This window comes from Rhipicephalus microplus, chromosome 10 (assembly GCF_043290135.1).
Source record: "Rhipicephalus microplus isolate Deutch F79 chromosome 10, USDA_Rmic, whole genome shotgun sequence".
NCBI lineage: Eukaryota > Metazoa > Arthropoda > Arachnida > Ixodida > Ixodidae > Rhipicephalus > Rhipicephalus microplus.
The window spans coordinates 94,806,635-94,834,393 of record NC_134709.1 but is presented as its reverse complement, the minus strand read 5'-3'; the positions used below and the strand labels follow the sequence as shown (position 1 = coordinate 94,834,393).

The 27,759-nt window shown below is 47.1% G+C and overlaps 1 protein-coding gene across 1 annotated transcript; it reads left to right on the top strand.

The window, feature by feature from the left end:
- The first annotated feature begins 424 nt into the window (after positions 1-424).
- Positions 425-20,204, top strand: LOC119181594 (solute carrier organic anion transporter family member 4A1). The gene is made up of 10 exons (XM_075874726.1): positions 425-795; positions 3,495-3,691; positions 6,081-6,180; positions 7,190-7,464; positions 9,117-9,206; positions 11,582-11,774; positions 13,761-13,902; positions 15,060-15,238; positions 16,711-16,775; positions 18,996-20,204. The coding sequence occupies exons 1-10, from the start codon at positions 425-427 to the stop codon at positions 19,223-19,225; spliced, it is 1,842 nt and encodes a 613-aa protein (XP_075730841.1). The 3' UTR covers positions 19,226-20,204.
- The last annotated feature ends 7,555 nt before the right edge of the window (positions 20,205-27,759 follow it).

Sequence of the window (27,759 nt, the reverse complement as noted above, 5' to 3'; positions counted from 1 at the left end):
TATCACCAAAAACAAGAACACTATGAAGAAGCAGGACGGGTCCGTGAGCACAAGGGTACGCGACACATTTTCTCTCTTCATCGATTTCTCATTTAACGCTTCTTTCTGGAAAGGGAGGGCCATCTACAGGCAATCATCAACTTTATGCCGAGACGACGGGATAACAGCGTACGGTTCGCAACGCTACGTGTAACGGTTGTCAAGTGGTCATGGTACTGGAATGCTGACCTGAAAGTCGCGCAATGGGATCCCGGCCACGGCGACTGCTCTTTAAATGAAGAGGGAAATGTTTGAAGCCGGTGTACTTAATTCAGATGCCCGTTAAAGAACACCAGCTGGTGGCCCTTTCTGGGGCCCTCCCCTGCGAGTTCCTTCATAGTCGCATTGTGGTATTAGGACGTTAAAACACCAGCAGCTATCGTGGATGCAATGCTGTGCGCAGGACGAGGACACCCGGTGCGGCTGGTTCGGCTTCTCGCCGTCGGTGGCGCAGTGCTTCGCGAGGCCCGAGTGGGTGCTGGTGTGCTTCAGCATGGCCGCCTTCGTTCAGGGCATGGTGATCAGCGGCTTCATCAACGTCTCGCTGCCCACGCTCGAGCGCCGCTTCCACCTGCGCAGCGTCGAGACGGGACTCATCGTGGCCATGTACAACGTCGGCTCGCTGCTGCTCATGGTGCCAGTCACCTTCTTCGGCAGCGAGATGAACAAGCCAAGGATCATGGCCGTCGGAGTCGCGTGCATGGGCATCGGCTCCTTCATCTACAGCCTGCCCCACTTTGTGGCACCGCAGTACAAGTGAGATATTTACGGTAGCCAATAGCCGCACGTACCAGTTACTCGATCAGTAGTGAAGTGATACAGCGTCCGCTTCCTGTGCGGAATGCGATGCTTTTCAATACTTCGGTCAACTCATCTATTAGTAAAACACTAAATGCCAGCGTTCCGTTATGGACGAACACTCGCCTCAAAAGGCGGCGACATAAAAACGCAGCGCCCGTTACCCATTATAGGAAGGTTAATTAATCTTTCCCTTTTTCCACCCCGATACCTTTCTACACCCAACGGGTGTCTGAATTGCCTCCAAGATCAGAGACATCGCGAGCTTTCCGCACGTCAACAGGTTTTGTAGTGCCTTCGTGATCGGCTCACCACCTATGCTTAAGCGTGATGCCACGTGATAGTGATGACGTCATCGCGTGATGCTAAATTACATGACGTCATAGTTATGTCGCTATACCGTAATGGCGACGGCATAAATTTGGGCAATAAGCGATGTCATGAGGATATCTTATGGCTACTTCATCCCGTGATGACCTTTCGGCGGCACTCGTGTTGACGCCGCAGACGCAGGACGCCAGTGATCAACATTCGCGTTTTATGGGGCACGCAAGGCTTTCACTTTAGATGTCTTACAAAGTCATTTTCACACATTTCGCACACTTTTAAGGCTTTCGACTTGAAGACGTGTGAAAGTACCTGAGTGCGCCTTGTTCACCAGAACCTCAATTAGTGAAGTAGTGGGGCAACTGTGAGAGCCACAGTTGCCGCCACAGGTTACATACCATGGTAGTATAGGTGTACCTTCTCATTTGCGGTCTGGCACGCAGCAAAGCTAAGTTAAATACACGAACATTCACAATTTAAAACTTATCATATATTATCTACTTTCTGCGTAAACACATTTCCATTTACCAATACGTGATACAGTAACCAAACTTGGTCACTGAAATATGATATCTGTATTCGTGTGAAATGCCGTGTTATTCGTCAAGACCCAACTGAACAGGAACAGTTTTTATGGCTGTCAGACTGTTGCCGCGAGCAGCTACGATTCCTAACCGAAGTTTCCTACAAACTTAGAAGCAGTATTGCCACGCGTGTGTGTGTGTTTTTTTCTCTTTTGTTTGATTCAGTTCCCCCCCCCCCCCCCAAAAAAAAAGCCTTATTCAGGAATGCTCGGCGCAAACTGCGCCTCAATGTTCGAGAAGGTTCGTGATCATCCTAGATCATTCGGTTAAGATTGCGCGCAAGACGCGAACACTCGAGATTATTCCAGAGCTTGCGCGGGGACCAGTGATAAGGCTGGAATGTTCAACAGTACATGTATTAATGCCGATGCCCCGCCGCGGTGGTCTAGTGGTTAGGGTACTCGGCTGCTGACTCGCAGGTCGCGGGATAGAATCCCGGCTGCGGCGGCTGCATTTCCGATGGAGGCAGAGATTATGTAGGCCCGGTTGCTCAGATTTGGGTGCACGTTAAAGAACCCTAGGTGGTCGAAATTTCCGGAGCCCTCCACTACGGCGTCTCTCATAATCATACGGTGGTTTTGAGACGTTAAACCCCACATATCATCATCGTAAATGCCTACGCGCTTCGTCACTTGTCACTTGATCGACAGCCATCGCTCTGTTTGCTGCTATCTTCCTGTGTGTATCACTGTAATCTGACGTTTACCGGCAACAAACTCGGCCTAATAAAAGGTTTCATTTTGACTAAGCTGTCTCTGCCTTCGTCAGCGTCACGATCCTGTGACGATATTCAAAGAATCTATATAGATCTACCTATAACGATTAGAATGATCTCAGAGCTTCCGTGGGTGCCCTATTTTATATTCATCGGCTTAGCTCTAGCCTCAAGCTTACAATAATGTGCACTGATTATGGCGATTGCTTGATTATTCAGTCACCATACGTTTCGGAATGTGAACTAAGCTAGACATATTTTTTTTTTACTCTGGAAATCTTCATTACGCATGTGTGATAAAAAACGTGTTCAATGATTCAGTGTACTTCGTACTCTACTATTGGTGAGCAAGAAAGCCGTCCCAAGAACAAACACGATTGATACGTATGTAAAAGGTATTGAATTGTACTGTATGTCACTATCTCCCTATACTTTTTCAGGGGCATGCGAGGTGGTATTAGTCTTGTTTTGGATCAAGGTTAAACATCGACCTTTATCACGGCAGTTTATTCGGTGCGAATTCCAGCATTGCAATGTACAAAGAGTGGTATCCATAAAACCAATTGCTTGCCTAGTTTATAATGTACCTGAACATTGTCTGCAATTGTAATGATATTTCGGCCTTCCTCGTCCTTCGGTATGCGGTCATAAATATTTTGCTTTAGCCACAGTTATAAGAAAGCACACTGATATTTACGATTCACGGTTACTAAAATCTTCAACAAGACTGACTAAAAATTCATAACGTATAAGGTTATTAATGCATCGACACGGCAGTGACTTATGTAGCAGATGTGGTATTCTTATTCTAGACTACGTCGTTTGGTTCTTCCCACTTGGTGAGCGACCGTGTTTCAATTGATCTGATGAAATGCATCTAATGCACGTCAAGCCTTCGAGAACTGTGTGATAGTCACCGTCGCGATAGCCAACAGCAACATTGCTACTCACAATCATGTAATCAACCCTTAATGTGCCATAGAAGCCCCGGCAATTCCAATTGTTTTCGCTGCGTCATCTTGTTCACCCAGGTTTAGCCGACCGCTGAAAGACCTATGCCCGTACGCCAGTGGACCAGCGTACGAATCTAGCGGCTCCCTTCGAAACTACCGATTCATCTTCATGCTCGCCAACCTCGTGCACGGCTGCTCCACGGTGCCTTTCTACACGCTCTCGGTGGCCTACATGGACGACAATCTGTCCGCCCAGAAGTCCAGCTGGTACATTGGTACGTCTACTCAAGCCGAGTGTCATCTGCTGATTATGACCTTTTGATTGATTGGTATGTGGGGTTTAACGTCCAAAAACCTCCATATGATTATGAGAGACGCCGTAGAGGAGGGCTTCGGAAATTTCGACCACCTGGGGTTTTTTGCGTAGTCAATTAAGGTTACAGTAAGAGTCAACTACGAATCAGTCCTTTAGAGTCGGAACACTAAAGAATTGGGGGGCCCTAAAGCTTCACTTTTGGGAGTTGAACGCTATAGCGATACACTGTTCCTAATGCGTACTTCGAACATTTGGGGCATGAAATCTTTTTGAACTTGCTATGCACCCACTACGTAGCCATAAGGTCACAGGCGCAGCAGCGTGTGTGCCTTTTGTGGTGGGTGACCGGCTTTAAAACCACGAAGCTATTATGATAATCACGCGTTCTGACGTCCACTGCCAATGGATGCTTGTACCACGCATTATTGCTGCTATATTTTGTGTTGCATTGGAAAGTATGTATACAGGACGCGTGTGTTTGTGAATGAAAGCTACTTTCACTGCATTTCTATGCAGAGGAAGTTCTTTTCGCTGTATTCACAAGCAGTCTCGTGGCCGTGCAGTATAGAACACCCGCTTGCCACGCAAACGACGTGGGCTCGATCCCCGCTTGAACCCTAACGACCCTGGTTTGGTCCCCACTCTGACCCAGAATTTTTTATTATTTATTTCGTTTGCATCGTCCTCGATTTCTCGGTCACGCATGAGACAATTTTTCCCCAACAACCAACGACGCCGATAGCGACGCCGGAATTTCTGCGAAACAAGCTATCGCGTAAAAATATGTCGGTTGCATTGATGCCAAGAAAAATTCTTGTAGAGAAAGCGAACTTGGATATATTACATAATTGAGAACCTGGCATCTGCATCGTGAAAACGGCTCACAGCCTCTGTTACTTGTGCTCAGGCATTTCGAGCGTGAATCTATTACCGTGTCGCAGAGAACTCCAGAACTCAGTGTTCGTATGGAGTAGGCCATGGTTAAACAGGATGCATATAACTTTTAGAGTGCCCTGACTCGGTGGTTGCCGAAGTGGTTTCACATATTTCTACTCGGGTTTGCAGGGTTGCTTGATTATTCAGCGTGGTGCCACAGCTTAACTGAACAAGTACGCAGCCACTCTCAAATTTTGCTCTGTGGTTCCAATATACCAGATATATTCGCGTAATGGTCACACCTATGTAATAATGACATCCAGAACTTTGTCATCAATTCCCCCCAAAATCAAATTAAAGCTCACCCATGTAGTAGCCAAACTCTTAGTTCTTGTCACAGGTGTGTTATCGGTTGTTGTGGTGCAAGCTTTCCGACAATCTTCTTTAGGGGCAAAATAAGGCAACCGGGTCGGGTTTTCGGCCCCTTCACGTAGCAAAAGCGCAGCTTCCGGGAATTAGCTAATGTCTGCGAGGCGCTGCCATGCACGAAGCAGAGCCGACTGTATGGCGGATGAGGGTATCCCTCGTGTAAATCAGCCACTAAATGTTTGAAGCGTGGGTTGACTTCATAGACGGTGACTCTATCATATTCTATATAGATTAGAGCACGAGTTCATCTCGGACAGAGGTGGGTTTAGGGACTCGGCGAGCAAAGAGGAGGGCGTTAGTGAGGACGAGAAATGACGTTCTTGCAACCACGTGACAGCAACTGCTTTTCGATTTGCCCAGTATGAACGAGTACTGCAGCTCAGTGACGGCAAGTAGTGCTGAAAATCTGAGAGAATAGAAGAAACATCTTCGTAGGAAACGCAGAACTACACAGGAACATTTAGAAAGAACAACACGTCACAAGCTCTTGCGTCCTGTGTTTTTTGCTGTCGCCCCGCCGCGATGGTCTAGTGGCTATGACGCTCGACAGCTAATCCGAAAATAGCGGAATCAAATTCTGGCGGCAGCGGTGGCATTTTCGATAAAAGCGAAAGTGTTTTGTTGCGGCCCGTGTACTTAGATTTAGGTGCACTAACGGTGGTCGAAACTCGCAGAGCCCTCCATTACAGCGTCTCTCATAATTGTATCGCCGTTTTGGGACGTTAAACTCCAGTTATACATATCATTTATTTGTTCCTCTCCGTGGGTAGTTTAGAGCTTCCCTACGAGGATGAATATGTTCCAACTATACCGATCTACTCGGTCACTGAATAAAAGAGGTTTTGTCATTTCTTCCGTGTTGAAGGCCACACCGGTGATTTTCAACACAAACCTCGAAAAAAGGAGATAAAGAACTACAGCCAGTACACGAGTATATAATGATGTATGAATTTGCTTCGTGCGTAGAATTCAATTTAGTGCACAAAGAAGCTCCGGAAAACAGCGTCTGACAATTTCGTATTATTTTTTTCGCTCGCCCACAGGCATGTACTACACCGCAGCCATCATGGGGCCAGCAATCGGCTTCATTCTGGGTGGAACGTTCCTGAAGACGTACACTGACCTCAATGTAGACGCCGCGAGGTGAATGTCGGAATAGCAATGCCATTGTTGTCCACCGTGGTGGAGCAGCGGTGTTCAGCTTCCGACCCGAAGGTGGCGGGTTCGATCCCCACCGCGACGATCACATTTCGATGGAGGCGAAAATGGTAGACGCCCGGCTACTTTACGGTGGAAGTGAACGTTAAAGAACACCAGGTGGTCGAAATTGCCCGAGCTCTCCGCTACGGTATTCCTCACAATCGCATTCTGGTTCTGGGACGTAAATGATACCCATGGGCATCATTATTTTAAATCTCATCGTTTGATACTTGTGTATTAGGTGAGAACGAGGTGCGCTCTTGTGTTGAAATGCCAGGAATTCGGTGTGTAGATTTGGCAATTTATAGAGAGCGAAAATGACTGGCAACAGGTAGGTGATAGAACTGCTCAAAGTTTCTTGCGATCAAGTTAGTTCACCGACTGTTTTGTGTGGCCCTCTTTCTTACATGAAACACTTGCGTTAGCCTTCTTCTGTCCTACGATCGCAAAAACTTAGCGAAACGCCAGCACAGCGATTGCCTCGCACGTTACGACATGGAGACCCAAAATGAACAGCAGCCGCAAGAGAAATGTATCCGCGTGCAGACGAGCACTAGGGATGTTGCCTATTCACCTGGCTATTAGTCAAAATTAAAAAAAAAACTTTCATTGCACATCTTTTTTTAAGTTCGGTACGCATCAGCAACATCGGTGCGCATCAAGAAATTGAAAATGGTTTGACCTTGGCGATCCCTAAACCACGTCACGATTATACAAGCAATGGTGTAGTAAAGGAGACCGTATTAGATTTTACCAGCTGAGGTTTTTCAAGTACACCAAAACATAAATGCACGGGTGTTCTGCCTTTGATCCTCGTCGAAACGCGGCCGCCATGGCCATGAATATGATTGACTGTGTAATGTTCTGTCCGAACTGTGGGGCTGTTGCGTCAACAATTACCGATACCTCATTTCTACACCTGTACACACTCACCGTGGCGGTATACGCGCAGCATCGGCCTGTCGCCTTCCAGCACCGTCTGGGTGGGCGCCTGGTGGATAGGCTTCGTGATTACCGGCACCCTGTCGCTGATCCTCTGCGTTCCCATATTCGGCTTTCCCAAGAGGCTGCCGGGTGCGAAGGTGGTCCAGAAGCCGCTCGAAGTGGACGCGCGGGCGCTCAGGGGCGACTCGGTGCAGGTGCGACTCGGCGACATGCCCAAGGCCGTGCGCTACCTGCTGAAGAACTACACGTTCCTCTACATCAGCCTCGCCGCCACCGTCGAGAGTAAGCTCACCAGAACTTAGCCGATAACTGTTAACTAAAACGTGCGCTTCAACTATCAACAATGAGTGTCGCTGAAAGCGAATTTGTTTGGGCAAGAGTACGTATACATTAATCAGAAATTTCACGGATGGGTTTCAGTGTCGCCATGTTAAGCTGTTAACCTTTGTGATTTGTATATTTAGCAACTAAACAAACAATGATACAGTAGACGCATATGCATGAATGTGGTTCTATTCCTGCGTATCATGTTTCATGCCCTCAAATTCACGTCGCAATATGCAAAAGCAAGATATCATCGGCTTAACAGCAAAATATGGCCGTGCCCAGGTGACCTACGGAAAGTAGTCTACACTCTGTTTCATATTCGGCAGTCAGCGCTGTAAAGGTCGCGTAATAAATTAAGTCGGAAAATCGTATAACTGCGCGCTGTCTGATAGCCACGTTTCGTCGTCGTAAGCGCTCGCGCGAACAGAGCAAGGGAGTACACGCCAGGCGTCACGATGGTTCAAATGAAAATAAAAGACAAAGAAACGCTATGGACGCGTTCACGCTCCAGCAGCTTGGTGCGAGCGAGAGCGCTAAAGCGGCTTGGAAGACCGTGTTCGCGCGCGCCGTAATTCGGTCAGCGAGACGTATAACTGCACGCTGTCTCATTAGCTTCGCTTCGTGGTTTAAGTGTTCGCGCGAAAAGAGTAAGGATGCGCACGTCAAACGTCGCGAGACTTCAAATAAAAGTGTCTGTGTGCCTTATGCAGTGCACGTCACTGCCACCGCTGGTTACCCCATTTACGGAATTCATTCACATTTTGCCTGTTATTGGAGCATTTACTTTGTTCTGAATTCAAATTGTCCATATGACGCACGATAAAGAAATTGTTTGATCCTTCTCTAACCTTGTTTCCGGAGGTACAACACCGTCAGATATATTCACCAGACGGCAGAAGCGAGACCGGCTTGCACACCGGCTTGCTACTGTGCCACATTTTTCTGGTGCCTGTCTTCTAGGCATTCATACTCCAAACAAGGCACTTGAGTTACGGGGGCTTGTAGAGACAAAGTTTTGTCGTGCAGGATATGCAGTTAGCGATTGCGCCTGTGCGACCCACCAGCGATGCCTTGGCCACCATTTGGAATTGGCGTGGGGGTGTTTACATCAGGTATCAGATCAATGCGCTTCTTTAGTTTGAATAAATCAGATGGTTTTGGCAGAGATAGTGCGTGCATTCCTAAAATTTTAGACGAGCTAAAGTCAGCTTAGTATCGTCATAACTATGTCTTCTGTGAAGCCAATACGAGTTAGCGTGTTGAGATGACCGAGGCCGTGCGTATCATTCTGAAATTTATAGATACACCCAAAGAGAATATTAGCCATTGCTGCCAGCGTGGTGGCCTGAACAACAATGTGATTCTAAGCTGTGGGATCGAAGGGCAACAGAGATAGCGAAAATTCATTGGCACGCCAATGTTCAGTGCACTACATTCTGACCATCGAGAGTTTTGCATTACGTTTTATAGTTGTTAAAATTACTAATGTCGATATCGACGCTTCATCCGTCAGGTGCAACTCTGACTTCACGTTCCATGTCGTTGGTCTGCACTGTCAAGTTCAGATGTTACAAAGCTGTTACGCATATTTTTTTTTTCTTTCGCAGCGATGCTTGGCTCCGGCTACTCGAACTTCGCCGCAAAGCTGTTCGAGTCCGAGTTCGGCATGACCTCGGCCAACGCGGCACTCCTGCTTGGTGAGCGAAATATGCGGCTTTGCTGTCTATCGAGCTACTTTGCCTACAACACCACAAAAAAAAATGCTGGAGCAAGCAAAGCTGCTAGAAGATTCGGCGACATTCTCTTTTCAAGGATATTTTCGTCTCCCAATGCCACGTACATCTTCCCCTGAACTTTCACCTTGACACTAGGAAGACAAAAATTGGCACGTTATCAAAAGTGGTGATATAAAAGTCGTCTGGTGTCTATGTTTCCGCATGGCATCAATTGGTTCTTTCAAATTTGCTATGAAGGGAAACGTCTTAACACTAACGCAAGTCAGTTTGCTGACCCAACTGAATCTACTTGCGTCTATATAGAACGAAATGGCATATCTGACACAATCACCGTGAGTAACTGCGATTGTACGACATTTACATACCTTAAACGTCTCCGTATACTACCAGTGGTTAGTGCTACTAATTCCGAGACAGTAGTTGTAGTTTGCTTGTTTGGACCTTCTTTTCTGTTTTTTTTTTTGTGCACGTCCACCGTTCCTTGCACCTCTGTTCGTGCCCAGATAAGGTCATTATAATTTGGATCGTATACATGTCGGAACGCAGAACTTACACCGTCCCTTGTGCTCTCACGTAAGGCGACTCGCAGGCGAAATCAACTTTTTTTTTCTAAATCGATGTAATGAACGTTACCCGCCACCCACCGAATGGTTCCAGCACCTAACATGCCCTTGCGTTGCCTCCAGGCGCTTAGCTTGGTTTTGCTCTGCGTCCTTGATCGGCCCACCTTTTATCAAGCCTACGAAGTCGTGTGACTACGTCATATTGTGGCTGACGTCTCAAATCAACCAGCGCAAAAATGTTTGCGATCTTACAAGTGCGACTGGCGTAATAAATTTCGCATACGCTGTGTGTTTCATCTTTCGCCCCGACAAAGGCTCTGGAAAAGAAAGGGATGGCACGGGTGAAATTTAGGTCACGCACGCGTCACGACCTGCAGTCGTTTTCTTTTTAAATTTTGAATGCAAAGCATTTTTTCAGTACTGCAGATGCTTTGAGCGTTTCTATCTATCTATCTATCTATCTATCTATCTATCTATCTATCTATCTATCTATCTATCTATCTATCTATCCCTCCAGCCACCTATATGTCTGGGTGCTCTCGTGATCACCCCCTTAGCTCGGCATGGGCCAAAATTAGTATGAGTGAATAAGAGGATTGGACAGATACCTCTGCCTGCTGAACAACGTAAAGATCCCGTCGCGTACCTCGTCAAACGTACTTTGTCTGCCCGACCCGCCACACACCCGCTTACCACGGGCCGCGGTATGCTTGTATAAGCTACAGGTGGTCGACAGTTACTATGTACCTATAGGAACGGCGAGAACAGATACTGGTAGTGTTAGTGCGAGAGCGTCGAGAAAGAGTGACTTCGACAGCATTAACCAAACGAATTTAAAAAATGAAAAGTCAAAGTACCAGCTTGAGTCCCACCCAAGCATTCTCTGCGACAGTTCATGCTAGGTCTCGAGATGGCTGTGGAAAATGACCCTACGAGTGCGCAATGGCGGTGAAACGTAAATTTTGGTTGCAAGAATGGCTATCTAATTTTGTAAACATTACATATGTACTCTCAGAATAAAGGCATCATGTCGGGTTGACGTTAGTTGTACACGTCACATAAGTGTCATACACTGAAGTTTATCTTGGTAGCAATAACCAGGGCTATCATTCTCGCGAGCATTACATATCAGCTTACCGCTTTTGGGGTTGGTACACAACACATGTTTCTGTTGGAATCGTGAGAAGACTGCAAAAAAAACTGGCTATATAAAACATATATGGGTGTTCAACATAAGTCTGTGCGCGCAACATAATACATACTATAACCATCGTTTCGTAACATTTCGTTCAATAAAAATTCACACTGCCGTCACTTTCGCTCCCCATGATTCGCATAACCATCATTCGCATGGTACATTGAACCTGCTGATTTTTTTGTCTCTAAACACACCGCTTAATTTCAGCGTGATCGCGAGCGCGCTCCTGTATTTATGTGTCGCGTGCAATTCTCGCACTATACGGTAAAGTGCGTGCATATCGAGGCAACGCGGTGCTGCCACGCTAATTGTGACGCTGAGAATGCTCAAATAGGGCCGCGGACATTTGTGTTGAAAACTCGGCCATCTTAGAATATGGCATCCTCTGTCGAGAGAAGAGAGGTCCATTTCTTGTTGACTGTGAAACCAGTTCTATCAAGTTTTCGGAAGCCTCGGCTGTCGATCAGCAGCGCTTTCTGGCCACGTTCAAAGCCTGTGGCCGGGCCCCTTTAATATACGAATTCCTACGCAGTTTATAAGTGCGACTCATTGGTGTGACGTAACGGCATTCGCAGGCATGATAGGCATTCCGAGCGCGTGCCTTGGTTGCTTTGTGGGCGGCTACGTGGTCTCCAAGCTGAACCTGAGCTGCGGCAGCATTATACGTATGTGCACCGTAGCTTCCGTGTTCAACTGGTTCGTGTTCTTTGCGCTGCTCAGCTCCTGCCCGGACATAAAGTTCGAGGGCATCGACGTGGACAACAAGATGTGAGTTGTTCACGTCTGCACGCTGTACTCTTATTCTATATAGCATTGATTACACGGTACTAAACCTAACGTATACGGCGCGAGAGAACAACAAGGCATCAACGATTCTAGGACGCGTAAGCTACGCAAGGGGAAAAAAACGAGTTCTGGCAGTGATTACCCGAAGGGAGCTGTGGTCATCAACCAAGCGGCGTTCAGTAACTGCTTAAAGTGAGTGTTCTTGCACAGTTACTTCGCCATTCACGTATTCGTAATTTTAACAGCGAAGCTCTTCGAGCTATCGGTGACTTGGGCACCGGTAGAGCAAAACAGCGTGAGTAGGTATGTGCTACTGGAACTGGGCAAGCGCCTCGGCCAAGTACAGCAGCTGCGAACGCTGAATGAGGACTCTGTTCGACGAAGTTGAGCACGTGAAACACTTGAAAGAATACAGGGGGAAGAAAGGTCGTCAAAAGAAAGATAAAATAGAATGAGAAAAAAATAGAATAAACACGTACATCGTAGAGACACAAAGGCATACAGAGAGTGGGAAAGAACCAGACACGAAAAAGACGAAAAAAAAATAGGGAAAAAGATAAAAAGCGAGATAAGTAAGCAGAGAAAGAACACTGACACAGTTATAGTGATAAAAACAGAAAAAAGGTAGAAGGATTAAAAAGCGGCGATAGACCAGGCAAGGGAAAACAAGAAATAAACTTGAAAGATTCAAGAGTAAAACAAATGAAGAAAATAGTAAAAAAAGGAACGAAAGAGGCACAGAACGATATGCAAGACACTGAAAAGGTGGAAGAAAGACAAGTAAGAAAAATGCAGAGAAAAGAGAAAGGCCATTTGGCTGAACTCTTCCTCCTGGCTTATTATAGCCTCATGTACGAAGCTGCCTTGGTTCGGTTGCATACAGAAGACCGTGTGACGTTTCCATAATTATCCAATGGATGTAGCTGGCATAGCTGTTGACAAAGTGTGCTACCACGGTTACACGTGAGTTTTCAAGTAGTGAGCTGTTATCAATATCTGCCTATCCATCACATACTGCCGTATAAAATGGCACCTTTATTGTGTGTGTGTGTGTGTGTGTGTGTGTGTGTGTGTGCGCGTGTGTGTGTGTGTGTGTGTGTGTGTGTGTGTGTGTGTGTGTGTGTGTGTGTGTGTGTGTGTGTGTGTGTGTGTGTGTGTGTGTGTGTGTGTGTGTGTGTGTGTGTGTGTGTGTGTGTGTGTGTGTGTGTGTGTGTGTGTGTGTGTGTGTGTGTGTGTGTGTGTGTGTGTGTGTGTGTGTGTGTGTGTGTGTGTGTGTGTGTGTGTGTGTGTGTGTGTGTGTGTGTGTGTGTGTGTGTGTGTGTGTGTGTGTGTGTGTGTGTGTGTGTGTGTGTGTGTGTGTGTGTGTGTGTGTGTGTGTGTGTGTGTGTGTGTGTGTGTGTGTGTTTGTTTGTTCCGATCACGGCTATAGGTTTAAAGTAGAGAGTGCCGAAGTTTTTCTTTGAGCCAAATAAGGTGTGAGCGCTTCCAACAGGCGCATGCAAAACTCGGCAGCAATTTCGAACAAACCTTTCCAGGTGATATTTTGGTCCTGCTGAGTGAAATAGCGGCAAGGATAGAATTCTCGCTGGGGAATATTGGTTGGACTCATTTCCTTTTAAATTTAGCCTTGGTATGTCTCTAACCCAGCACTAGACGGGGGTAAAAACTGACCGTTATTTTCATAGGAACAATAAAAAATAACAAGGCATGTGCGAAGAGATCATGTTTTCTAGCGTGCTTAGTAAAGCATAGTCGCCTGTGAACTTGTATCCAAATGTAATACGTTCAAAATGAAGTTGTAACAATCAAAAACGAGCATACTAAAGTATACCGTAAAGGTTGTTGCCAAGGGATCGGTATGATCAGCCAGCCACCGTGCTGACTCTAATAATATTCAATTGAACAGTCACAGCGACGGCGCTGCTGACGCTGTATATAACGCTCGTCATGCCGTGCTTTATGTCACAGCGTCCTCACGTCCAAGTGCAGCAGCGAATGCATGTGCCCGCTCAGCTTCAATCCAATCTGCGGTCGGGACTTGAAGATGTACATGTCACCGTGCCAAGCCGGCTGCCGCAACGAGACCCAGGATCCCGTCGCCGGAACCACGGTCAGTGTCTTAGCCTTAAGCGCGCTAATTGTCGCGTGGGAGGGGATGCACGTCCTTAAAGTGGGGGGCAATTACGTCCTGCCCCCTCAGGCATCATCGAAGACTAGTAGACTATAGGAATTCATCACAAGTCGATGGGATAATTGCACACGCAAACTAAAGAGATGAGCATTCACCGCTCACAAAACCATCTAATCGTACACATCTGGAATAACTGCACAACCGATCAGCTCGCTTCACCGCTTGACAAAAGTCTACTTGCGTTGCGCTGAAACAATGACGCGGTCGACATGCACCCGCGTCATAGCGTACATTATCGTTTTTATAGCTATGCTGTTAATTTTTCTTTCACCCAAAATCAGTTGGCCGGCGGGTAAAACCACAATGCAGTGCTAGCGCTGATTCCAGTAACACGCATCATGTATAAATAGTCTCACCTTGTTTTCTGAAAGAATACTTTTTCTCCGGAGAAACGAATACATCTAATTAACTGGACGCCTGCTTCTTCATAAAGCAATGTAGTAGGCAAGACTCTGAAACACAAAATTACGCCTATTGTATATTTTGATCTGCATAATAGCATCTGCATTCGATTCTTTCTTTTCTGTTTACCAATACTAACGCAGCCACAGTATTTCAGTGCAGTTAACAGCAACTTTTTGATGAGATGAGAGGGTTCCCTATTGCAGTCGTTTCATAAAGCATTATCTGGTTGAAATCCATTTCGGACGATTGCTGTTAAGGGCAGTACAAGCACAGCGATGCTGTATGATATTACAATCACAAAATGATAACACGTTCAGCGTTAGCGCTCTCTCTATTCTAGTGAATAGTACTGGCAATTGGGCAACTTATAAATGATTCATTGTGAGTATAAGCCCACAACACACCTGAAATGGGATTAATGCAACACTCGGATGCTACCCAAGCGCTGACACGGCACACGTGAGACGACAGTACGACTATCAGTGTGTACTAAATGGCCCGTGCTTTGATGTTTCTACTAATCGACATAACATTAAATGAGCAACAACACGACATTCGGAGCTCATGTCATGTCTAAGCCCTCCTTTGTCCTCCTTTTTAAGAGCACTTGTTGCTTACGTTCCTGGTTAGAGTCGTGGAAAATTTTTAAAAATCTTGACCCTCGCGTGCAGTTGTACACCAATTGCGACTGCATCACCTTGGAGGGAGACAGCGCCGACGACGTTGTGGAGGCCGAGCGCATACGCTGCACGCAGGAGTGCTCCGCGTACTTCTTCTACATGGCGGCCACTTTCTTCTGCCTCTTCAGCACATTCTTCATCAGCGCACCCGGCATCAGCGTCACCATCAGGTCGGTAATCCTAAATGTTAGAACTTGCCGTTTGGTGAATCGAATGCCAGATGGTTAGCTGCGACGTCGTCCGACTGAAGCTGCCGATAGGTTGGCTATATTATCAGCCGTAGATTGTGGTGCTCAATGCGATCGCACTTACTCGTTCGTCCTTTGCTCTCTGTCTCAAGTATGATGGTGTCACCCTCAAGAGGTCACAGTGTTGCACACGTACGCCTACAACCAAAGAGGGCGACGCGAACAAACGTGATTGTGTCTTCTTGTTTTACCCCTATTGTAGTCAGGGCCCTGCGTAACCTCGAAGATGTTTCAGCAACGAGACCCAACGACCCATTTGTCTGACGTCACACTGTCGAACTGTTCCAAGCGTCTGCCTTATACGTCATTTTGACGAACTAGAAAAGCACATGATTGCCGCTCTTGGATAGCGTGATATCGAGGCAAAAATAGTGTTTGCTCTACGAGGACGGACGGAGGGAGCACATGCGCTAGGTTCTATATTGCTCATAAGCCATATTCAATATAAAGCACAAATCGACAACAGAAAATGCACAGCGAAAATGGGCAAAGCCTGACGGATACACAATAGTAAAGCAGCTTATAACATCAGGCAACCATGATTATCTAACCTCCGATAGAAAAGCTAACTCTTCATCTACAAGGGCTATGGCGAGGCGTACTGACGCAGCTGTCTTCCGGAACGTGATATCGGAAGACTGGTAAAATGGCCGCGTTATAGAGGACACGTGAACGTGATGATAAGCATCGAACACCGTAATATAAATAGAAATGTACAGTGAAGACGTGAGAAAAAAAAATCACAGCATATCCACGTAGTGAATGATGATGAGTGGGGCGAAGCGTCCGTCAGTCCGTACGCGCTTCCGCCCATCCATTCGTTCTTGCTTACGTCCGTTCGTGCGTCCATCCGTGCGTTCGTCCGCGTGTCTGTCGGCACGTCTGTCCATCCGTCCGTCTGCTTGTCTGTCTGTCTGTCCATGCGCCCGTCCGTCCATCTAGTTCCCCTCCTTCTATCTCCTTCTCCTTCCCCTGTTGCACATACCCGTCCCTCCCCTGTGGCACATACCCGCTCTCTCAGTTATGTGCCACGGCGGTTACGCACGATGACAACGGGGGACGCACAAGCCACGCCATAACGAGCTTCACCCCTGGAAAAAAAAACTTCGCCACGCACACTGCTTTTTGCTTTTCCGAAATTTTCTGCATACGATATGCAGCGTAGAAAGTTGGCTGAGTTCAGTTAGTGTTGGTCTTGCCGCGCATTGTGATTGAAGATGTGCCTGCGATAGCATGATCGGTTGTTCTCCTTTCAAACGTGCTGAGTAGTGTGAAAATGCTCTTCGGGTTAGTTTCGAAGAGGTCGTCGAGGAACTTGGCTTGTACTGAACAGCTAGGTTCCTTGATCGCCTTTCCATAACGGAGCCACATTGATGCGAAATGTTTCGTTGCAGGTGTGTCACAGAAAAGCAGAAGTCGTTCGCATTAGGAGTACAATGGGTCTGCATCCGGTTGTTGGGTACGTGGTCACGTTTTTGCTTTTTTATTTCAATCAGTGTTTTTACGTATTCAATTAAGCGCCAAAAAGCTCGCTAAGGCGCATGCACACAGCACCTGGAAATGGTTTCTGAGAGGCGTCTTCGCACATTTGTGCATTCGTGAAAGATTACGCCGGCCAAGGCGATATGTCTACAATGGAATCGAGTAATTCATCCAAATGTTCGGCAGGGTCTTAAGCTGCAATGGATCAAGAAGAACGTACAGGATTTCACTGTCTGCAATTTCTTCAATCTTCAAAGCTACAGAGGTCTTCCAGAATCCAACTTTTTATCAGATGTTTCAACTATACTGAGAGCACGTTTAAATTATTTTACTGTTATTTCATAGCCTTTAGTCAAGTTATCATTGCTCTTTAGAATGACTTGCATTGTTTGAACCGACTCACTTATCGTGAGTAACTAAACCTACTGCTTGGTCAAACATGTGGGTATCATCTTTGTTTTTTTTTGCTACCCGAATTTAACGATAATCGGTATAACGATCAAACCATACAATTTTGCCACTTCATTATACTGTAAAATACGACTTCAGTAATCGTCACTTCCATAATCCATTTGGTTGTGAGAATTTTTAGCACTCCCCCACGGCAACGACATTCACCTTAATGCTAACTTCAGTTGAACTAAATTTATTCTATACGACGTATTAGTTCTACGAACATACGTGGCAACCATACCATGTTTTCTACATCCATGGCGATCGCTTAAACAATCACGCCCTCATTATTCCCATAAAAATAGCGCCAATAACGAGGGACAAGAAAAGAAGGAGACAGACGGCGGCACTGACTTACAACAAGATTTATTTGATGGAACCGCGCAATATATACTTGAGCAGTATCTGACCAATAAGAAGAATGACAAACCAAAGAAAACGGAATTCACCTAACACTGCCCTCATGTTTTGCAGTACAGTTTAGTGCGACCTTCGTCATCAGCTCCACCAACACAACCTCCATGATTTAATCACCGAGGCCGCAATATTATTTTACGTGATTCTTCACCACGTCACACAACGTCGAATCCAAATGGCGACCCATGTATATTTTTGAGGCAAGCCGGAGTCTTCACCTTAGCAATGGGTGCCATGGCCTTAGCAACAACAACAATCACAGCTTTTGCAACAGCCGCCAACTTAGGCCTACAATGCAGTACTGGTTGTGACGAAAAACGCATGCGTCTGTGCCAAAAAAAAAAACGGATGTTTCGCGTAGTCCCATGATGCACTTCAAAAAACTGAAGACATTTTCCGAACAGCGCAGTATTGCGCCAGAGAAGTTTCACGACATCATGTACACAGTAAATCAAATCGTAGCCACTGTAGTTCAAAGAACAAAGCACAGCCAAATGATATTGCATTCTACACGACATCCTCAATAAGCATAAATTCGCAATAAACGCACCAGCATGACGTAAAAATGGGCTGAAATCTCCTTTGAGCGCCTCGCCTTTTTTGCAGCTGGTGGTAAACCAGCTGCAACATAGTTATTTCCATTTCACGCTAGCTTTTTCTTTTTACTATGGGCTTTCTTCATTTGCGCTCAAGTAAAGCTCCATTGAACTCAAGTAAAGCTTCGTTCAATCCCCACGTTTGAAAGGTGGAGCGTGCTACCGCACAGTATAACTAAAGCTAACTGTTCAGAAGAATTTGAAAAAATGGTACTGGTCTCCTATTCTTCTACGTAACCATATATAAGCGTTATTACCTTCCTTTTTCCCCAGTTATAAGCGGTTTGTATGCTTTCACACGAGTTCAAATAGTTATACATAGTGATAAAAAAGTTCCGGATTTTGATCATTATAGTTTGAAGCATGTGGAACAGTGTACATATTGAGTGTATTGTGCATGCGATTGTGTTACTCTCCGCTCAATGTTGGTTAATATAATGTCCAAAACTTGAATACTTTTCCACGTTGTACTTTCAGTTAGATTCGGTTTTCGTTTTCAATACGATTTCTGTGGCCTGTATGGTGTGGTTTTGTTTAAACCTGTCACATGCAATGTCTGTCCTGATTTCACTGTGTAGTGCTTGTGTCTGTGAGCAATGTGTGAACTGTATTTCAGTACTCTACCCTGTATCGGTCTTTTGGCTAACAGTGTAAATAAATAAATAAATAAATAAATAAATAAATAAATAAATAAATAAATTGTGAGATCATCTCCTTCCCGCCAACCGCAGGCACCATCCCGGCGCCGCTCATCTTCGGAAAGACGGTGGACATGGCGTGCGAGATCTGGTCTTCCGTGTTCAACGGCGAGGCCAACGAGTCCGGCAACTGCGCCATCTACAACAACGCAGCGCTGAGCCGCAACATGGCCACCCTGCTGGTGCTGCTGAAGACCATGTCGGTGGCACTGTTCGCCTGCGCCAGCCTCTCCTACCAGCCGCCCACGTCGCCGATGTCGTGACTCCCGTTAAGAAAATGGCGATGAATCTGAGAATCGATGTCTCTCGTGCACGTTTACAGCGCGCATATACAACGTCCACTTATACTCAGTAAGAACAGTCGCGATGCCCGCTGTAAAGCACACGATATTGTGTACAAAAACTCATTAAAATGTATTCTTAGCCAATGAATATCAGACCATAGCTTCAAGAATAATGTGGAGAGCGCTTGGGTTTCGCCTACAAGAGTGGGTCGCGATAGCGTAATCAGGCCGCGTGTGCAGTGCCTTGGGAACTGCTGTCCTGCTTCGGTTCCCGGCGCATGCCTCAACCATTCCGTGCGCGTAACATTGGCCGTTTTCTGTATCATCGAATGCCTATTGCAAGCATTGTTTTTATGTGCCCATCGCGCCTTATAGTTACTATTGCGAATCGGCGAAGAGCCCCATTACACCTCCGTAAAGGGCGACACGCCAACCTACACAGCCGTTGATTTTGTTGATGGTTCTGCTGCTCGTGATTAAATACGTCGGAACGCTTTGTAATGGGTAGACCTTTAAACCATTTGCTAAAGGCCCTTTGAAGCACTTTGTTCAATTCACGTCTTTTGATGCCTGGCGCGATTCTATACGCTTCTGCCGCGGAATATACGATGCGTCAAGGAGACTACGTCTACTACATGACATTCACAAAGCGTTTTTTTTTTCAAATTTCTTCAACAGCCCGCTTCATTCTAATGGTAACTTCATTAGGCGATAGATACGAGGAAATTGAGTTTCAGCTAGAAGGGCGTAATTGCGTTGGTGAGGTATCCTTACTGGTATAGACAACATTGTGGAAAAACTGTTACTTGGTGTATTCGTTCTAGAGATGGTGATTTTTCAAACGTTGCATGCTCGTCACTGTGTCGCAATAGAAGGAGGAACATTTCAGTTCAACTCTGTTGCATTATACTGCCATTTCTAAGTTCAATAAATACCATGAACGATAGAAAAAACCTCACGACTTTGTGGTAGAACACCTGCATGCAAAGCAGACGGTCTGGCTTCGAATCTCACTGGAATAGAGAAATTTTATTTATTTTATTTGAGTTGTTCGTCGTTTTCCGGTTGCGGACAAGATGGTGATTTCTCGATCACAACCAATGACACCCACGCCGGCACCGACATCGACACCTGTGTCCGCAATACTCTTGCCCCGACTTCAAACATTGACAGAGATATAGCAAACCTCGAATTATCCTAGATAATTTCTGGGGTAACTTTCCTGAGTTTAACGAACGACTCAGCGCTGCCGATGATCCCATCTTGCATAGCTCTAATGCTTTATTAGGGATCATCGTCATCGGCGGTCGCTCTTTTCTTTTAACTTCTTAACGGCGAATTCAACTGGGAGAACAGGAGCGCTCATAAGCCCCGGAAAGTGCTGTCTTCAAAGCTGACGTGTTCGAGTGGTCGCACAGGAGTAGGAGCACTGCCATCCAGTAGTACAGTGATAACGCTTTCGCGGTGCTGAGAGCAGCCAGGTGCGATTTGTAGTGCTCTCATCTGAAAAGTGGATTAGGCCCAGTACCAGTGCTGGAGGACTCGGACAGTAAAACGAGGGTTACGTGACCTTTCAAGAGTCGTATTCCCCGCATTTCGTTTAATTTTTCTTGAGCTGCGAGTGCGGCGGCAATGGCAGCAGCCACGTGCGTACCCTGAAGGCACCACTCTTAGTGAGCTCTCCTCATTTCACACACTTGTGGCAACATTTGGTCGTAAATGTAACGGTAATGTTACTATGTTAATGTCCGCTAACATTTGCTTGAAATAAAAAGCGTGTGATGAACCACACGACAACAGTGTGGTGGAATAGTAGAGAAGGAGGAAGACGAAGACAAATAAATGGTTCATCGTATAGCCATCACGTCTCCTGCGTCACAAGTATTATTCAGACCAATTTTTTAGATAATAGCCCTACGATACGATAACTATTCGAATAGTATTTAATATGTGTTTGTGTTCAACTCGTTATGATCTCTATTTGGTTAAATTCGGTTCTAAATTTCCCTATTAGCACACTTTCAATCAGTATACAGAAACAATCAACTGCTAATGTGACGGCATGGTTCACTTTTATGTTCCCGATTCCTATGACGCAACGATCAAGAAAAAAATCGCAGCATATCCACGGACTGAATGATGATGAGTGGGGCGAAGCGTCCGTCAGTTCGTCCGCGCTTCCTTCCGTTCGTTCTTGCTTCCGTCCGTCCGTGCGTCCATACGTGCGCCCATCCATTCATTTGTGCATCCGTCCATCCATCCGTCTGCTTGTCCGTCCCTCTATCAGTCCATATTATGAACACGCCAAGTATATACCACTATCTCGCATCTTTTTATCATATATTCATCATATAGAAGTACCGCCATCCAGCAGACATTCCAAAAACAAATTTTGAGGTCGCTACATTCTACTACTGCGACTACTACTACTACTACTACTACTACTACTACTACTACTACTACGACGACGACGACGACGACGCCCTGCTACTACATACATCGCGAACGCACGACCCACTGCATAAGGAGCTTCGACCATAAAACTTTTAGGGGTGATGCTCCGCATGCCCGAGGCTTCTCCGGTGGCGTTAGCATTGGCGTTCGCGTTTGCGTCAGCCTCCGCTAACGATGACGATGATGCTGATGACGATGGAGACCAAGCGCGTTCCAGAGACCACACATTGTCTTTCTGCCATCACGGCACAGATCATGCAAGGCACCCACTACACGTCATGACCATGACGATGACCCTGATGGCAATGAAGATGATGACGATGATTATCACGGACAACGACGGGATTGTGCAGCCGATGACGTCTCAATGTGCTCTACGATGCAATTGGTATGAGTGGAATCAACCAATAACCAAGAAAACGTGCATATAGACCTCGTATTTGCCAAAATCAGGCTAGATCCGACACCGCAAAGCAGTAAGAATGCAGGAAAAAGGAAAGGAACCACTCAACACAACATATCAGTTATGATCAATAAGCATTGTAAATAATTGTGCACCGCTTCGTCACTCATTATCATGTGTGAGTGATCAATGCCACAGGTGCTTTACGGTAACACTTAGAAGGGCCAGGGTAGGGGCTATGTTGGTTGTAGGAAGTTGACACTCGCGACGCACTGTTTTAACACGAAGAAAAACACACGAAAATCAGGCTCACGCTTCATTTCTTTCCCGCTGTGTATATGTCAGGTTTCCATCAAATACGCCGCTGTTCACGATAGCGCTTTACTCTACCTGTGGTTTTCATGTGTTCTTCTTTGTGTTAAAGCAGCGCGTCGCAAGTGTCAACGATGGTAACACTGCTTCGCCCAATCATCTTCATTCACTTCGTGAATATGTCATGTTTTTGTTGTTGTTCTTGTTTTTGTTAGTTTTTGTTTTGTGTGTGTACGTGTTTTTTTTTTCATCTTGCTTGAACTAAATACTGCAGTTTTGTTACCCTTCCACTTGCAAAATATGGCACGTGAAAATCATGACTCAGCGAGTAATTCAAGGTGGCACATCAGTTTGCAGTTCAAGAACCTACCATTCATACACAGCAAAACCCATTACCCAAGTTGGAGCCCAAGTAAAAACGAAACAACAGCCATACCAGAAACTAGGACAACGAAGGCCAGTGGGTTTTTTTTTTTTTTGTAGGCAGCAATGAAACCACGGCTTAAAGCCACCGAATACACGTTCAGTACCCTGACCAGAAGGGAAAAGTCCCGACTCGCCCAGTGCACCATTCTTACCACAAAAATGGACGTACCAACACCACCGCAACCGCACATAGATAGTAAGGCCTGACGCCTACTACCTACCTGAGCCGTTACAGCCGAGTGTTTGTGGCACAAGACCACCGGTCAGCTAATGATCACCGAGTCATTTGCGGTATATATATATGTGGTTCTTCGAAAAAGCGACGTCAGCTTACGTGTTGGAATAGCCCTCAGGCCAAAAGAAAGTGTTGCCTCCTGGGGTCGCGTGGCTCGTCCTCATTACCGCTGTTAAGAACTACGTACTGCATCAACTGTTTGGTTCGAAGATGAGCCCTTCCAACTGTCCTAGGCCAGATGGACAACCACCCTGTCAGCGTGAACTCACCGAGAAACCTTACCGCGCGCTGGTGCACCATATACAGGCATCGGGTGTTTTGACGCTCAGGCTCTTGCAGGTCGAGGCATATCCTAGCCACCCGCTGTTGCACGGCGCGCTTTGCTTAGACCCTGTCATGTTAGGGCACATCTTCTGGTGGCGCCCCGTGTTTTAGGGTAACGAAGACGTTACGTCGTCCGAATTAGATGCACTCCTGCACAGCGAGGATATTGAAAAAATAATTATGGGCAGTCCGAAGTGCAAGCGAAAGGGCAGAGCGGCCAGTCGCGATCTCTCCCCACGAGGGAGCTGACAGGTACACGATAGTACACAGCCCGTAAATCCTAAATAAAGTTATTCCATTCAATTTCATTATATTCCACGTGCGGCGTTGTCCATTCAGTGCCAGTGCCCACAACCCCTTTCCTCATTCATTGCAGCGGCTTCAATCCCGCTCTCGGCGGTCGTGTTTCGATGGAGGGGAAATTATTGAGGCCCGTGTACTCTGCAGTGTCAGTTCACCAGGGGGACATAATTTTCCGAGTCTTCCACAACGGCGAGCCTCATCGTGGATTGGCACGTGAAATACCAGATATAATTATCATTAACATTATTAATTAGCAGTAGTAGTAGTAATTATTAGCAGTAGTAGTAGTATAGGAGTAGGTCTTGCCGCGGTGGTCTAGTTGCTAAGGTATTCGGCTGCTGACCTGCAGGTCGCGGGATCGAATCCCGGCTGTGCCGGCTGCATTTCCGATTGAGGCCAAAATGCTGTAGACCCATGTGCTTAGATTTAGGTGACCTTTAAATAATCCCAGGTGGTCTAACTTTTCGGAGCCCTCCACTACGGCGTCTCTCATAATCATAATGATACGAAAATGCGGCTAAACACGGCTGCAAGAAAGAGGAGGACGAAGTGGGTTTTTCCGTTGGATGCTGGTCTGGCGCCATCTTACTCGTCGAGTTCTGTGCGCTGTAAATAGATCATTAAAGAAGTTACTCGTAACATTATTGGTGGAGGGGGACGACCCCTGTACCTCGATGGAGACGCGCAGCGGTCGCACCATCGGTGAGCTTTCGACTGCTTCGACTGCTGGTACTTCCTCTACGCCGCCCTCGTCAGTCCAAGCCACCACCTACGTCACACTCCCGCACCTCCGGGATCCCGGCACTTTCTCCGGTGATGGTACGATCGACCTCGACACTTGGCTGAAGCGGTACGAGCGCGTCAGTGCAACTCACCGCTGGGATCCCACGCTCATGCTCGCCAACGTGCTTTTCTACCTGGACGGCACTCCCCGAACATGGTTTGAAAGCCACGAAGCCGACATAACGAGCTGGGATCTCTTCAAAGAAAAGATACGTGACCTGTTTGGCGATTCATCTGGTCGTCAGCTCGCTGCGAAGAAGACTCTTGCCACACGGGCCCAGTCTTCTACCGAATCGTACGTCTCCTACATTCTTGACGTTTTGGCCCTTTGTTCCAAGGCCGACCAGTCCATGTCCGAAGACGAAAAGGTTAACCACGTCTTGAAAGGCATAGCCGATGATGCTTTCAACCTGCTGGTTTTTAACAACATCTCGAGCATCGACAACATCCTTAAAGAATGCCGACGTCTCGAACAAGCTAAAGCCCGCCGTGTAGCCCAAAACATCGTGCGCCTTCCGAACACAGCGGCCACCTCTTCGTGTGACGACGTCTTCCACCAGGCCCCTCCATGTGACAACCTCACACGCATCATTCGTCGAGAGGTCGAGGCAGCACAACCGGTAGCCACGCCACTACCGACGCCTACGCCTTCCCCGACCACGATTTCTTTGATACAAGCCGTCGTTCGTCAAGAGCTATCGAATGTCGGCCTACATCCTGTACCTGCCGTATACTCTGCTGCACCTTCTTTTCGTCCCCCTTCTGCTCCTCGCATACAACGCAATCCGTCCCAATGGCGTACCCTTGATGATAGGCCCATATGTTTCAACTGTCGACGCGTTGGTCATATCGCACGTCACTGCCGCAGCCGCTGGGCTCCACCGTCCCATTATGCACCTCAGTATCCCACCACTTCTGCTCGCCAATCGTCCCCATCACTTTCTTCATCAACGCCGACCACATTTTCCGCTCCTACAGCACCTCTCAGCAGACCTCGCTACGACCGGTCACCGTCCCCTGCTCGTCGTCAGTCCCGGTCGCCCCCACAACGCCGTGCTGCCTCCCCGACCTATTCGCAGCATCTCCGACCGGAAAACTAGGCCGTGCAGCTTCTGGAGGTGGAGCTGCGTTGACGACCTTCGTAAGAAATCCTCGATTAACGTTAATAACGAACCGGAACCTTTTGGACGTTACTGTCGACAATGTTCGTGTCAGTGCGTTGATAGATACTGGCGCGCATGTGTCCATTATGAGTGCTAACCTTCGCCGCCGACTTAGAAAAGTTGTCACGCCCGCCCTCAACCGAGCTGTACGAGTCGCCGATGGAGGAACTGCCGCAATTCTTGGCATGTGCTCTGCGCGAGTGTCTATTGGGGAGAGAAGCACTGTCGTTCTTTTCGCCGTTATCGAACATTGCCCTCATGAACTCATTCTCGGTATGGATTTTCTAGCCACGCACTCTGCCCTCATAGACTGTTCAGCTGGCTCTCTCCATCTCGATTTACCCCTCTTTTCCGACCCGCCTAGCCCACCGCAAACCAGCCTCTGCTGCATTGATTTCACGCGTCTCCCTCCTAACTCCGTCACACATGTCGACTTATCCTCCACGCCGCCAGTACCTGATGGTGATTACATGGTGGCCCCGATTCCTGCAGTGATGCTTACGCATGGGGTTGCTGTGCCGCATATGATTCTGACGATTAAGAGAAACCGCACCTTCCTTCCACTGGTCAACTTTTCAGTCACCACCCAAGTTCTGCCACAGGGTATCTCCCTGGCCAAAATTACTGCTCTCCAAGATGACCATGTCGAGCCCTTCAGAGTTGACGATTGCTGCCGCTCAGTCAGTGGTTCCACTCCATCACGTTCTTGGGGTGCCGACATTGAGCAAATGGTGTCATCGGACCTCACGTCTGAGCAAGCTTCAGCGCTTTGCCACGTTCTTGAGGGCTATCGTAGCATTTTCGACTTTGCCAGCAACTCTTTAGGCCAAACGACCATTGTCACCCATCGCATAAATACTGGCCATGCAACCCCCATTCACCGACGCCCCTACCGTGTGTCGGCGTCGGAGCGTGCAATATTACAACATGAAGTTGGCAAAATGCTTGCGAAAAACATTATCGAGCCTTCATGCAGCCCCTGGGCGTCTCCAGTCGTCCTTGTTAAAAAGAAAGATGGAACATGGCGCTTTTGTGTCGATTACCGTCACCTTAACAAAATTACCAAAAAAGAAGTTTACCCTTTACCTCGCATCGACGACGCCCTCGACTGCCTGTACGGTGCCACCTATTTTTCAACTATTGACCTTCGGTCAGGGTACTGGCAGATAGCCGTCGACGAGATGGATCGCGAGAAGACCGCATTCATCACTCCTGATGGTCTTTATCAGTTTAAGGTGATGCCCTTTGGACTCTGCAATGCACCAGCCACATTTGAAAGAATGATGGACTCATTGCTTCAAGGGTTGAAATGGTCCACCTGCTTGTGTTACCTTGACGATGTTATTGTCTTTTCGCCCACATTCGACTCGCATCTCGATCGTTTGTCAGCTATTTTGGACGTTTTTCGCCGAGCCGGACTCCAGCTTAACGCCTCCAAGTGCCACTTCGCTCGTCGCCAAATTTCCGTGCTTGGTCACCTTGTCGATGCCCAAGGCGTGCGTCCAGACCCAGAGAAAATTCGTGCAGTCACGAACTTTCCCGTTCCGAGGACCACAAAGGATGTCCGCAGTTTTGTGGGGTTGTGCTCGTATTTCAGACGCTTTGTTAAGGACTTTGCGACCATTGCACGCCCACTCACAGACCTCTTGAAGAAAGACGCGTCTTTTACCTGGAGATATGATCAAGCGTCATCGTTTTCGCAACTTACGACACTGCTTACAACGCCACCAATCTTGGCTCACTTTGATCCATTAGCCCCTACCGAGGTTCACACGGACGCCAGTGGACACGGCATAGGAGCTGTGCTATTGCAGCAACAACGCGGACACGACCGTGTTATAGCCTACGCAAGTCGACTACTATCTCCAGCCGAGCGCAACTATTCCATCACGGAGCGCGAGTGCCTCGCCCTTGTATTGGCAGTCGCCAAGTTTCGCCCATACCTGTACGGGCGCTCATTCCGTGTTGTCACGGATCATCACGCGCTCTGCTGGCTAGCCTCCCTGAAAGACCCCACGGGACGTCTCGCTCGTTGGGCTCTACGCCTTCAAGAGTACACGTTCTCTGTAATGTACAAAACAGGGCGATTACATCAGGATGCGGATTGTTT